Source organism: Oncorhynchus kisutch, unplaced genomic scaffold (genome assembly GCF_002021735.2).
Source record: "Oncorhynchus kisutch isolate 150728-3 unplaced genomic scaffold, Okis_V2 scaffold503, whole genome shotgun sequence".
Taxonomy (NCBI): Eukaryota; Metazoa; Chordata; class Actinopteri; order Salmoniformes; family Salmonidae; genus Oncorhynchus; species Oncorhynchus kisutch.
The window spans coordinates 295,149-308,550 of NW_022262448.1; the positions used below are offsets into that span (position 1 = coordinate 295,149).

Here is a 13,402-nt window from a genome sequence, read left to right on the forward strand (position 1 = left end):
GAGCAGGCAGACAGGCTGTGGGAAAAAGGAAAGCTAACTGTCTGGGTTGAGCACCACAGAGCAGACAGACAGGCTGTGTGAAAAAGGAAAGCTAACTGTCTGGGTTGAGCACCACAGAGCAGACAGGCTGTGGGAAAAAGGAAAGCTAACTGTCTGGGTTGAGCACCACAGAGCAGACAGGCTGTGGGAAAAAGGAAAGCTAACTGTCTGGGTTGAGTACCACAGAGCAGGCAGACAGGCTGTGGGAAAAAGGAAAGCTAACTGTCTGGGTTGAGCACCACAGAGCAGACAGGCTGTGGGAAAAAGGAAAGCTAACTGTCTGGGTTGAGCACCACAGAGCAGGCAGACAGGCTGTGTGAAAAAGGAAAGCTAACTGTCTGGGTTGAGCACCACAGAGCAGGCAGACAGGCTGTGTGAAAAAGGAAAGCTAACTGTCTGGGTTGAGCACCACAGAGCAGGCAGACAGGCTGTGTGAAAAAGGAAAGCCAACTGTCTGGGTTGAGCACCACAGAGCAGGCAGACAGGCTGTGTGAAAAAGGAAAGCTAACTGTCTGGGTTGAGCACCACAGAGCAGGCAGACAGGCTGTGTGAAAAAGGAAAGCTAACTGTCTGGGTTGAGCACCACAGAGCAGACAGGCTGTGGGAAAAAGGAAAGCTAACTGTCTGGGTTGAGCACCACAGAGCAGGCAGACAGGCTGTGTGAAAAAGGAAAGCTAACTGTCTGGGTTGAGCACCACAGAGCAGACAGACAGGCTGTGGGAAAAAGGAAAGCTAACTGTCTGGGTTGAGCACCACAGAGCAGACAGGCAGGCTGTGGGAAAAAGGAAAGCTAACTGTCTGGGTTGAGCACCACAGAGCAGGCAGACAGGCTGTGGGAAAAAGGAAAGCTAATTATGAATGAACCATCTAAATAGACTCACATTCACTGAACATTTAGTGTAGCAGTTAGCAGTGTTGTTATTATTATTATTAACCTTTTATTTAACCAGGCAGTTTTAAGAACAACTTCTTATTTACAATGACGGTCTACTCCGGCCAAACCCAGACGACGTCGAATTGTGCACCGCCATATAGGTAATCAGGTCGTGACTACAACTACATTATTACGTCTTTATAAAACTACACTGTGTTGCTACATTGGTGAGTAAAAACTTCCTACCGTTTAACTTTTTTTTTTCTTCTGAAAATAAAATATTGATTTCTCTCAACTGCGTTTCCCACTCCAGTCAGCAGATGGCGGTCTGCGACTTTAAGGCGATGCTGCTGGTGTGACGTATAATCTAGTGGACGGAACGCTTCTTTCAACAGCAGCAACAGTTAGTCAGACACCTCGGTAGCTTGATAGACAAAATAGACGAACCAATAAAGATCTTTAGACGCATTAGTGTTTATTAGCCACTGGGTTTTAAACACACTTCTGTCGTCTTGTTAGTTATCCCATTTACGGCCTTGTTATTATTGGTCTTCTAGCTGGCTGGTTAAGTTAGCATTAGCATAGCTAGCTAACATCTCCGACCATGAGTTCACTAAACTACTCTCCTCCTGATAAAGAAGAGGAGGTCTGCTGGACGGAGGAAGAGGGTCTCATGAAAGAGGAAGAGGAGGCTGTTACAATACAAAAACAAGTAGAGGGTGAGGCTGTTACCGTGAAAGAAGAAGAGAAATACGTTTCAGTGAAAGAAGAGGAAGACGCGTTCAGAGTGAAAGAGGAGGAGGAGGAGATGACTGTCACGTCGAAAAAGGAGGAGGCAGAAGAGGAGGAAACTGAATATCTGGGCCCGGTTTCCCAAACGCATCTTAAGGCATCCAATGGTTCTAATGATGAACATAGCAGTAAGATGGTTTTGAGAAACCGTTCCCTGATTAACACTAGTAAGTACTGTTTTAAATACAGAGGCACAAACTCTGCAGTTATTGAACTGATGTTTGGTGTTAAAGGGGAAATCTGTAGTTTCTACATCCATGTTTGGACTTTTAAATTATTAATTTATATCCATTGATTCTTGAAGAATATAAGACATGCCTCATGAGCTGAGTTCAACTGTTGTACCCCATCAGAACCCAAATAAGCTTGTTTTACTCCAATGTTTAGAAACAATGTAAACCAACACTGTATAGCCTCAACATGGTTAAAACTATAATGTTGATCTCATGGATGGTCAGTCCTTGCATCCATAGGTCTGTCTATGAATTTGAGAGTAGTTACATTTCTCCAGCCCCATCCATCATCTTATTACCTAAACAGTGATGGAATGTGGAATTACATCATCACATCATTGTTACATCATAAACGTTTATGAAGTGGCGGAATGACAGATTTGTTTTTGTTTGAACTGCAGATTGCTGGGTTGTGTGGGGTTTTTAAACAGCAACAAAATGGCTGCCCAGAGACTTGGTTTGGTGAACAGATGGGGAAAGGAGAAGTGTAACCACTCTCAAATTCATAGAGAACGCTATTGTAGAAACCGTAACCCAACACCGAGCGACCTCGTCAAGAAGTTCAGACATCTTGGCGTAACAGTTATAAGTTGTTGGCTTGACGGTCACTGGACCCAGGTTTGAGTTAAGCTCAGGGCTACCCCCTGAGTTTACTACATAATGAATACAAGGACTGGCCATCCATGAGTTAAACATAAGAGTTTTAACCTACTTTTGAAGCTATACAGTGTTTGTTTACAAACAGTGGCGTCATACAGGCACTGTTATATTATAGGTTTCTGATGGGGTGAGACAGTTGAAACATGAGTCGTTTATAAGCTCTATTCTTCAGGAATCAATGGTGATATATTATATGGGTCGTTCTATAGCTACCAGTGTAGGTTTCCCTGTGGGGGTCAAATTGTTAGAGCTGTTGATAAGTCATTGTGTAATATTCAGCCAATTGTTTTAGGGTTGACCGTAGTCTATTCTAGAATTCATCTATGATGTCATAATGATAGTTTAACCAGGGTTATAGGCTATATAGTATATTCTAGAATTCATCCATGAGGTCATAATGATAGTTTAACCAGGTTTCTAGGCTATATAGTATATTCTAGAATGACCAGTGTAGATTCCCTGTGGAGGTCAAATTGTTAGAGCTGTTGATAAGTCATTGTATAATATTCAGCCAATATTCAGACACTAGTCGACTGGTCGATTGTTTTGTCAGTAGGCTGTTTGTCAAGATTTTTTAAATATTTATTTTGTCGAGCAGTTGCAAGTACACTACATATACAACTGTGTTCACCCCTTCAAATTAGTGGATTCAGCTATTTCAGCCACACCCGCTGCTGACTGGTGTATAAAATCGAGCACACAGCCATGCAATCTCCATAGACAAACATTGGCAGTAGAATGACCTTACTGATGAGCTCAGTGACTTTAAAATGTAGCACCGTCATAGGATGCCACCTTTCCAACAAGTCAGTTCGTAAAATTTCTGCCCTGCTAGAGCTTCCCCTGGTCCACTGTAAGTGCTGTTATTGTGAAGTGGAATGTTAAGGAGCCTTTTGGACCTAGAGAGAACAGTCTAGGATGGCTGGTGGCTGACAATATTTAGTGCCTTCCTCTGACACCGCCTGGTATAGAGGCCCTGAGTGGGAGTTTGGCTCCAGTGGTGTGCTTAGCAGTACGCACCACACTCTATAGCACCTTGCCAAACCAGGCGGTGATGCAGCCAGTCAAGATGCTCTCAAACCAGGTGGTGTAGCAGCCAGTCAAGATGCTCTCAAACCAGGCGGTGTAGCAGCCAGTCAAGATGCTCTCAAACCAGGCGGTGTAGCAGCCAGTCAAGATGCTCTCAAACCAGGCGGTGTAGCAGCCAGTCAAGATGCTCTCAAACCAGGCGGTGTAGCAGCCAGTCAAGATGCTCTCAATGGTGCCTCTGTATAACTTTTTGAGATCTGAGGCCCCCGTGCCAAATCTTTTCATACTCCTGAATTTGAAGAGGCGTTGTCATGCCCTCTTCACGACTGTGTTGGTGTGTTTGGACCATAATTGGTCAGTGATGTGAACAGAGAGGAACTTGAAGCTCTCGACCGGCTCGACTACAGCCAAGTCAATGTGAACGTGGGAAAGTTTGGCCCTCCGTTTCCTGTAGTCCATGATAAGCACGACCCCTGAGGGGTCTGTGTTGAGGGTCAGTGTGGTGGATGTGTTGTTGCCAACCCTCACCACCTGGGAGCAGTCTGTCAGGATGTCCAGGATCCAGTTGCAGATGGAGTTCGGTCCCAGCTAAGTGATGAGTTTTGAGGGCACTATGGTGTGGAGCGATGAGCTGTAGTCAATGAACAGCATTCTCACGTAGGTGTTCCTTTTGTCCAGGTGGGAAAGGGAAGTTTGGAGCGCAATAGAGATCTGTGGATCAGTTGGGGCGGTATGCAAACTGGAGTGAGTCCAGGGTTTCTGGGATGATGTGAGCCATGACCAGCCTTTCAAAGCACTTCATGGCTACGGATGTGACGCTTTGGGGTGGTAATCATTTAGACCGGTTACCTTGGCGTTCTTGGGCACAGGGACTATAGTTGTCTGTCATGTTGGTATTACAGACTGGGTCAGGGAGACGTTGAAAATGTCAGTGAAGTGGCATGTCGTTAGTAAAGATTGAAAAAAAAAGTTGTTTACAGGCTGATTGGTCGGTTATTTGAGGCACTAAAGTGTGTTTTAATATTATTGAGAATGACTTTTACTTCCCTCCAGACCCCGAGGGCACACACTTTCTAGTGGGCTTAAATTGAAGATGTGGCAAATAGGAGTGGCGATATCGTCAGCTGTTATCCTCAGTCATTTTCCCTCCAAGTTGTCAGACCCCGGTGGCTTGTCATTGTTTATAGACAACAATATTTTTTTTTAGCTTCTTCCACACTCAGTTTACGAAATAAAAAAATGACAATGCTTGTCTTTCATAATTTGAACAGTTATATTTGGATGTGTCAGCTTTTCAAGCCTTAGTTTGCTAATCAATGAAAAAGTGATTCGAGTAGTTGGCAATATCAGTGGGTTTTGTGATTTAATGAACCATCTGATTCAATGAATGATGGAGCTGAGTTTGCCCTTTTGCCCAACTTTACAAAGCTTTTTTACTATCATTCTTTCTATCATTCTTTCTATCATTCTTTCTATCATTCTTTCTATCATTCTTTCTATCATTCTTTCTATCATTCTTTCTATCATTTATGTTTGTTTCATAGTGTAGTTTCTTCTTTTTATTCAGTTTAGAAACATGACTTCTCAGTTTGCAGGGCAATCGGTTGCGCAGCCAGACTTTTTTTGTCATTCTCTTTGCCTCGTCCCTCTCAACCGTACAATGTTTCAATTCCTCATCAATCCACAGGGATTGAACCGTTTTTACAGTCCTTTTCTTAATGGGTTCATGCTTATTAGTAACTGGAATAAGCAATTTCATAAATGTGTCAAGTGCAGCATCTGGTTGCTCATCATTACACACCACAGACCAGCAGCGTCTGGTTGCTCCTCATTACACACCACGGACCAACAGATATTATTCACATCAACAACATATGAATCACTACAAAACCTCTTGAATAAATCCTCTTATACACTATATTAGGCCCAGCCTGACCTCTTATACACTATATTAGGCCCAGCCTTTGGAACTGTGGTTTTCCTAGATACGGCTACTATTTTGTGATCACTACATCTGATGGATTTGGATTCTGTTTTAAAACACATTTCTGCAGCGTTAGTAAAGATATGATCAAACCATGTTGATGATTTAATTCCTGTGCTGTTTGTAACAATGCTGGTAGGTTGTCTGATAACCTGAACCGGCTTACAGTTACTAGTTACAGTTTGAAGCTTTTTCTTGAGTGGGCAGCTTGATGTTTAATATTTAAATCACCCAGAAAATATACCTCTGTTGATATCAGATACATTATCAAGCATTTCACACATATTATCCAGATACTGACTGTTAGCACTTGGTCTATAGCAACTTCCCACCAGAATGGGCTTTAGGTGAGATGCAGATGAACCTGTAGCCATCTTACTTCATTTCACATGAGATCATCTCTAAGCGTTACAGGAATGTGGTTCTGAATATAAAACGGCCACACCTCCACCTTTGGAAATTCTGTCTTTTCTGTAGCTGTTATAACCATGTATTGCTACCACTGTATCATCAAAGGTGTTATCTAAGTGAGTTTCAGAGATAGTCAGAATATGAATGTCAACTGTTACAAGCAAATTATTGTTGTTTTTTAAGCTACATACAGTGGGGAGAACAAGTATTTGATACACTGCCGATTTTGCAGGTTTTCCTACTTACAAAGCATGTAGAGGTCTGTAATTTTTTATCATAGGTACACTTCAACTGTGAGAGACGGAATCTAAAATAAAAATCCAGAAAATCACGTATGATTTTTAAGTAATTCATTTGCATTTTATTGCATGGCATAAGTAAAAATGACAGACCTCTACATGCTTTGTAAGTAGGAAACAATTTTCTCCCCACTGTATGTTAACGTGGGCTATTTTAGCACTTTTCTGGGATGCTTGATTGTTTTAATTGCTTTACTGGGATGCTTAGCGAAGTAGACGTGCTCATGTTATTTATGTTAGTGCAGGGTGAACTGCACACAGTGGACTTCCTTCCTACCGCCTCAAGTTTTTCTTTTCTTTTCTTTTTTCTATGTTCTATGTTGTAGAATAATAGTGAAGACATCAAAACTATGAAATAACACAAATGGAATCACGTAGTAACCAAAGTGTTAGTGTTATTCTTCAATGTAGCCGCTCTGCCTTGATGACAGCTTTGCACACTCTTGGCATTCTCTCAACCAGCTTCACCTGGAATGCTTTTCCAACAGTCTTTAAGGAGTTCCCACATATGCTGAGCACTTGTTGGCTGCTTTTCCTTCACTCTGCCGTCCAACTCATCCCAAACCATCTCAATTGGGTTGAGGTTGGGTGATTGTGGAGGCCATCTGATGCAGTACTCCATCACTCTCCTTCTTGGTCAAATAGCCCTTACCAAGCCTGGAAGTGTGTTAGGTCATTGTCCTGTTGAATAACAAATGATAGTCTAAGTGCAAAACAGATGCGATGGTGTATCGCTGCAGAATGCTGTGGTAGCCATGCTGGTTAAGTGTGCCTTGAATTCTAAATAAATCCCAGACAGAGTCACCAGCAAAGCACCCCCATACCATCACACCTCCTCCATGCTTCACAGTGGGAACCAGACATGTGGAGGTCATCCGTTCACCTACTCTGCGTCTCACAAAGACAAAGCGGTTGGAACCAAAAATGTCAAATTTGGACTCATCAGACCAAAAGACAGATTTCCACCGGTCTAATGTTCATACAGATTTCCACAGGTCTAATGTCCAGTGTTTTGATTATTCTACAATGTAGAAAATAGTAAAAAATGAAGAAAACCCCTTGAAAGCACTGATGCAGTGTGCCCTAGTAGGAAGTCCACTGTTAACACTGAGGCAGTGTGCCCTAGTAGGAAGTCCACTGTTAACACTGAGGCAGTGTGCCCTAGTAGGAAGTCCACTGTTAACACTGATGCAGTGTGCCCTAGTAGGAAGTCCACTGTTAACACTGAGGCAGTGTGCCCTAGTAGGAAGTCCACTGTTAACACTGAGGCAGTGTGCCCTAGTAGGAAGTCCACTGTTAACACTGAGGCAGTGTGCCCTAGTAGGAAGTCCACTGTTAACACTGAGGCAGTGTGCCCTAGTAGGAAGTCCACTGTTAACACTGAGGCAGTGTGCCCTAGTAGGAAGTCCACTGTTAACACTGAGGCAGTGTGCCCTAGTAGGAAGTCCACTGTTAACACTGAGGCAGTGTGCCCTAGTAGGAAGTCCACTGTTAACACTGATGCAGTGTGCCCTAGTAGGAAGTCCACTGTTAACACTGAGGCAGTGTGCCCTAGTAGGAAGTCCACTGTTAACACTGATGCAGTGTGCCCTAGTAGGAAGTCCACTGTTAACACTGAGGCAGTGTGCCCTAGTAGGAAGTCCACTGTTAACACTGAGGCAGTGTGCCCTAGTAGGAAGTCCACTGTTAACACTGATGCAGTGTGCCCTAGTAGGAAGTCCACTGTTAACACTGATGCAGTGTGCCCTAGTAGGAAGTCCACTGTTAACACTGAGGCAGTGTGCCCTAGTAGGAAGTCCACTGTTAACACTGATGCAGTGTGCCCTAGTAGGAAGTCCACTGTTAACACTGAGGCAGTGTGCCCTAGTAGGAAGTCCACTGTTAACACTGAGGCAGTGTGCCCTAGTAGGAAGTCCACTGTTAACACTGAGGCAGTGTGCCCTAGTAGGAAGTCCACTGTTAACACTGAGGCAGTGTGCCCTAGTAGGAAGTCCACTGTTAACACTGATGCAGTGTGCCCTAGTAGGAAGTCCACTGTTAACACTGAGGCAGTGTGCCCTAGTAGGAAGTCCACTGTTAACACTGATGCAGTGTGCCCTAGTAGGAAGTCCACTGTTAACACTGATGCAGTGTGCCCTAGTAGGAAGTCCACTGTTAACACTGAGGCAGTGTGCCCTAGTAGGAAGTCCACTGTTAACACTGAGGCAGTGTGCCCTAGTAGGAAGTCCACTGTTAACACTGAGGCAGTGTGCCCTAGTAGGAAGTCCACTGTTAACACTGAGCTGAGGCAGTGTGCCCTAGTAGGAAGTCCACTGTTAACACTGAGGCAGTGTGCCCTAGTAGGAAGTCCACTGTTAACACTGAGGCAGTGTGCCCTAGTAGGAAGTCCACTGTTAACACTGAGGCAGTGTGCCCTAGTAGGAAGTCCACTGTTAACACTGAGGCAGTGTGCCCTAGTAGGAAGTCCACTGTTAACACTGAGGCAGTGTGCCCTAGTAGGAAGTCCACTGTTAACACTGAGGCAGTGTGCCCTAGTAGGAAGTCCACTGTTAACACTGAGGCAGTGTGCCCTAGTAGGAAGTCCACTGTTAACACTGAGGCAGTGTGCCCTAGTAGGAAGTCCACTGTTAACACTGAGGCAGTGTGCCCTAGTAGGAAGTCCACTGTTAACACTGAGGCAGTGTGCCCTAGTAGGAAGTCCACTGTTAACACTGAGGCAGTGTGCCCTAGTAGGAAGTCCACTGTTAACACTGAGGCAGTGTGCCCTAGTAGGAAGTCCACTGTTAACACTGATGCAGTGTGCCCTAGTAGGAAGTCCACTGTTAACACTGAGGCAGTGTGCCCTAGTAGGAAGTCCACTGTTAACACTGAGCCAGTGTGCCCTAGTAGGAAGTCCACTGTTAACACTGAGGCAGTGTGCCCTAGTAGGAAGTCCACTGTTAACACTGAGGCAGTGTGCCCTAGTAGGAAGTCCACTGTTAACACTGAGGCAGTGTGCCCTAGTAGGAAGTCCACTGTTAACACTGAGGCAGTGTGCCCTAGTAGGAAGTCCACTGTTAACACTGAGGCAGTGTGCCCTAGTAGGAAGTCCACTGTTAACACTGAGGCAGTGTGCCCTAGTAGGAAGTCCACTGTTAACACTGAGGCAGTGTGCCCTAGTAGGAAGTCCACTGTTAACACTGAGGCAGTGTGCCCTAGTAGGAAGTCCACTGTTAACACTGATGCAGTGTGCCCTAGTAGGAAGTCCACTGTTAACACTGAGGCAGTGTGCCCTAGTAGGAAGTCCACTGTTAACACTGAGGCAGTGTGCCCTAGTAGGAAGTCCACTGTTAACACTGAGGCAGTGTGCCCTAGTAGGAAGTCCACTGTTAACACTGAGGCAGTGTGCCCTAGTAGGAAGTCCACTGTTAACACTGAGGCAGTGTGCCCTAGTAGGAAGTCCACTGTTAACACTGATGCAGTGTGCCCTAGTAGGAAGTCCACTGTTAACACTGAGGCAGTGTGCCCTAGTAGGAAGTCCACTGTTAACACTGAGGCAGTGTGCCCTAGTAGGAAGTCCACTGTTAACACTGAGGCAGTGTGCCCTAGTAGGAAGTCCACTGTTAACACTGAGGCAGTGTGCCCTAGTAGGAAGTCCACTGTTAACACTGAGGCAGTGTGCCCTAGTAGGAAGTCCACTGTTAACACTGAGGCAGTGTGCCCTAGTAGGAAGTCCACTGTTAACACTGAGGCAGTGTGCCCTAGTAGGAAGTCCACTGTTAACACTGAGGCAGTGTGCCCTAGTAGGAAGTCCACTGTGTGCAGCCTGCACTAATATAAATAACATGAGCATGTCTACTGTATTCCTAGTAAAGCAATTAAAACAAGCCATTTCTACAATGTAGAAATCTAGTAAAAACCTTTGAATGAGTAGGTGTGTCCAAAACTTTTGACTGGTACTGTATGTGTTTTTTGTGAGAGACTTGCCTTTCCACAGAGGGGGTTTCAGTATCAGTGTTTAGGCCCAAGCTGTTCGGACGCTACAGACGTTTATGTGAGAAGACAGATGATTGGTGGATTGAGATGCAGCCCATTGATGCAAAACAAATAGATCTCAGCTGAAACAGCTTTTTATTGGGATTGTTTTTTATTTTGCTAATTGGTTGTCAGTTCAGGGTCAACTCTTAACCTTTCACCCTTCTCTGATTCACCTGGATCCACCTGGTCAGTGTATGTCATAGAAAGAGCAATGTTTTCATTCAGTGTACAGGGCCTTCGGAAAGTATTCAGGCCCCTTGACTTTTTCCCAATTGGGACGCAGACTATGTGAAACTGGTCCATTTTTAAATGTTTCTGAGGTTCTTATTGGTTGTCTGATTCTCTGACCATGTCTGTGGTTGTTATGGTTACCGTCTGGTCCAGTTCAGACTGTTTTGCCTTATTCTAAAATGTAATAAAATGTTGTTGTTTTTTATTTTTTACCGCTTAAACATTATATTAAGCAGGAGAAACGAGCCTCACAATTATAATCCAAAAGTAGTGTGAAATGCACTCATATTCAACCTGTAAATGGAGGCTATTTTTGCTGTCAGCCTATGAGAACTCCCCTGAGTTTTTCCCCACGGTGGTGAATTAGTGAATAGACACAGAGCTTAATGTGAGTTTCCTTCAGTAGCTCTCCTGATCTTGCGCTGTAATATTCAGAATACATTGTGAAAAACTACAATCGCCCCTCACCATTTTTTATCAATGTAGATATACAACGTCCATAACTAGTGGTTTCTTCTTCAGCGGGGAAAAGTTTCTGCAACTAAATTGCATGCACATCATCCTCGTGTGGCAAATTTGAGCAAACACAGAAAAGGGCCCATATAGACATTCTAGAATCATCAACTTTACAACTAAAGTGAGAAAAAAAACAAGACAAAATGTGACTGTTGTTCACTGATTGTCAAATAAGTTTGTAAAAGCATTTAAACATTCATTAAGAACGTAAATTGTTGTACAGCATCATGGGCATCACCTTTTTAGCTAAAATAAACAGTGGATTTCTGCTGTTGTGGGCCTTTTCAACCATCTGTTTGACTTGTTGTTCACACAGGAGCGAGACGTGACCATCGTGGATCCACTGGGGAGCCTCAACAACATCATGAAGCTGACGAGGCAGACAAGAATCTCTCCACATCAGAACATCTCAAGCGGAAACCCACAGGGAAGAAATCTCTCCACTGCTCTGACCGTGGGAAGAGTTACTCAATATCAGGTTCACTGAAAGTGCACCAGAGATTTCACACAGAAGAGACATCTCACTGCTGCTCTGACTGTTGGAAGAGAACCTCTTCAGCAGAGCTCAAAAGACATCAGAGAATCCATACAGGAGAGAAACGTAATAGCTGTGATCAATGTGGGAAGAGTTTTACTACATCTAGCAATCTGACTATTCACCAGAGAACACACACAGGAGAGAAACCACATGGCTGTGATCAATGTGGAAAGAGTTTTAATGCTCCAAGCAGCCTGAAAACACACCAGAGAACACACACAGGGGAGAAATCTTATAGCTGCTCTGACTGTGGGAAGACCTTTTCAAAACTATATACATTACAATCACACCAGAGAATTCACACTGGAGAGAAACCCCATCGCTGTGATCAATGTGGGAAGAGTTTTACAACATCTAGTCATCTGACTATTCACCAGAGAACACACACAGGAGAGAAACCTTATAGCTGTGATCAATGTGGGAAGACATTTTCCAAATTATATACATTACAATCACACCAGAGAATTCACACTGGAGAGAAACCTCATAGCTGTGATCAATGTGGGAAGAGTTTTACTACATCTAGCAATCTGACTATTCACCAGAGAACACACACAGGAGAGAAACCACATGGCTGTGATCAATGTGGGAAGAGTTTTACTACATCTAGCATTCTGACTATTCACCAGAGAACACACACAGGAGAGAAACCTTATAGCTGTAATCAATGTGGGAAGAGTTTTGTTACATCCAGCAATCTGACTATTCACCAGAGAACACACACAGGAGAGAAACCATATAGTTGTAATCAATGTGGAAAGTGTTTTGCTCATGCAGGCAACCTGGTAGCACACCTGAGAATACACACTGGAGAGAAACCTTATAGCTGTGATCAATGTGGGAAGAGTTTCACTTCATCTAGCCATCTGACTACACACCTGAGAACACACAGGAGAGAAACCTCATAGCTGTAGTCAATGTTGGAAGAGATACTCTGATAAAAGATCTGTGATTTAAACATCAGAAAATACATTTATGAAGGAGTTGTTTCATGATATCAATGGAAATGATGTCACAATGTAGAATGTTTTAACATTGTAGTAGGAGTGTTCTAATGATGTCACAATGTAGAATGCTTTAACATTGTAGTAGGAGTGTTCTAATGATGTCACAATGTAGAATGCTTTAACATTGTAGTAGGAGTGTTTTAATGATGTCACAATGTAGAATGTTTTAACATTGTAGTAGGAGTGTTCTAATGATGTCACAATGTAGAATGCTTTAACATTGTAGTAGGAGTGTTCTAATGATGTCACAATGTAGAATGCTTTAAAATCACAGGAGTATTTGAATTAATAGCACAATGTACAATGTTTTTAACATTGTAGTAATGTAACCTTTATTTAACTAGGCAAGTCAGTTAAGAACAAAGTCTTATTTACAATGTCAAAATGTCATTAAAAAGACGTTGAAATAAGACCAGACCCGACATCCAATATGGTCGGTTTTGGTTGAAAGTGAAAGTTGAAAAGATGTCTTCTTCGGGTGCTTGTGCTCAGCGATTTGAAAACAACTTAATTTCAACGTACTTGCAGCCTATACACATGGACTATCAAAAATTGGTCTATGAACAATTTTATTGACAATCCTACATCACTCCAGTATACACAGTATTTCTTTACAACATTATAGTGCTATTTGTCTTTATTCCACTACTGAAGAAGCATGACTCAAATCACCTCATATTTCAAACATTCAGCCTGACAACAGATACATGTTTTATTATTCCATGCCTCACCATGTTAATTATTGCCACTACATAGTAACAAAGGGGGGAAC

General features: G+C 43.3%; 1 protein-coding gene across 1 annotated transcript; it reads left to right on the forward strand.

Annotated features, from left to right (window-relative positions):
* Positions 1-1,625: 1,625 nt before the first annotated feature.
* LOC109885403 (zinc finger protein OZF-like) lies at positions 1,626-12,605 on the forward strand. The gene is made up of 2 exons (XM_031815712.1): positions 1,626-1,872; positions 11,402-12,605. Exons 1-2 carry the CDS (start codon positions 1,722-1,724, stop codon positions 12,529-12,531), a joined length of 1,281 nt encoding a protein of 426 aa, XP_031671572.1. The 5' UTR covers positions 1,626-1,721; the 3' UTR covers positions 12,532-12,605.
* The last annotated feature ends 797 nt before the right edge of the window (positions 12,606-13,402 follow it).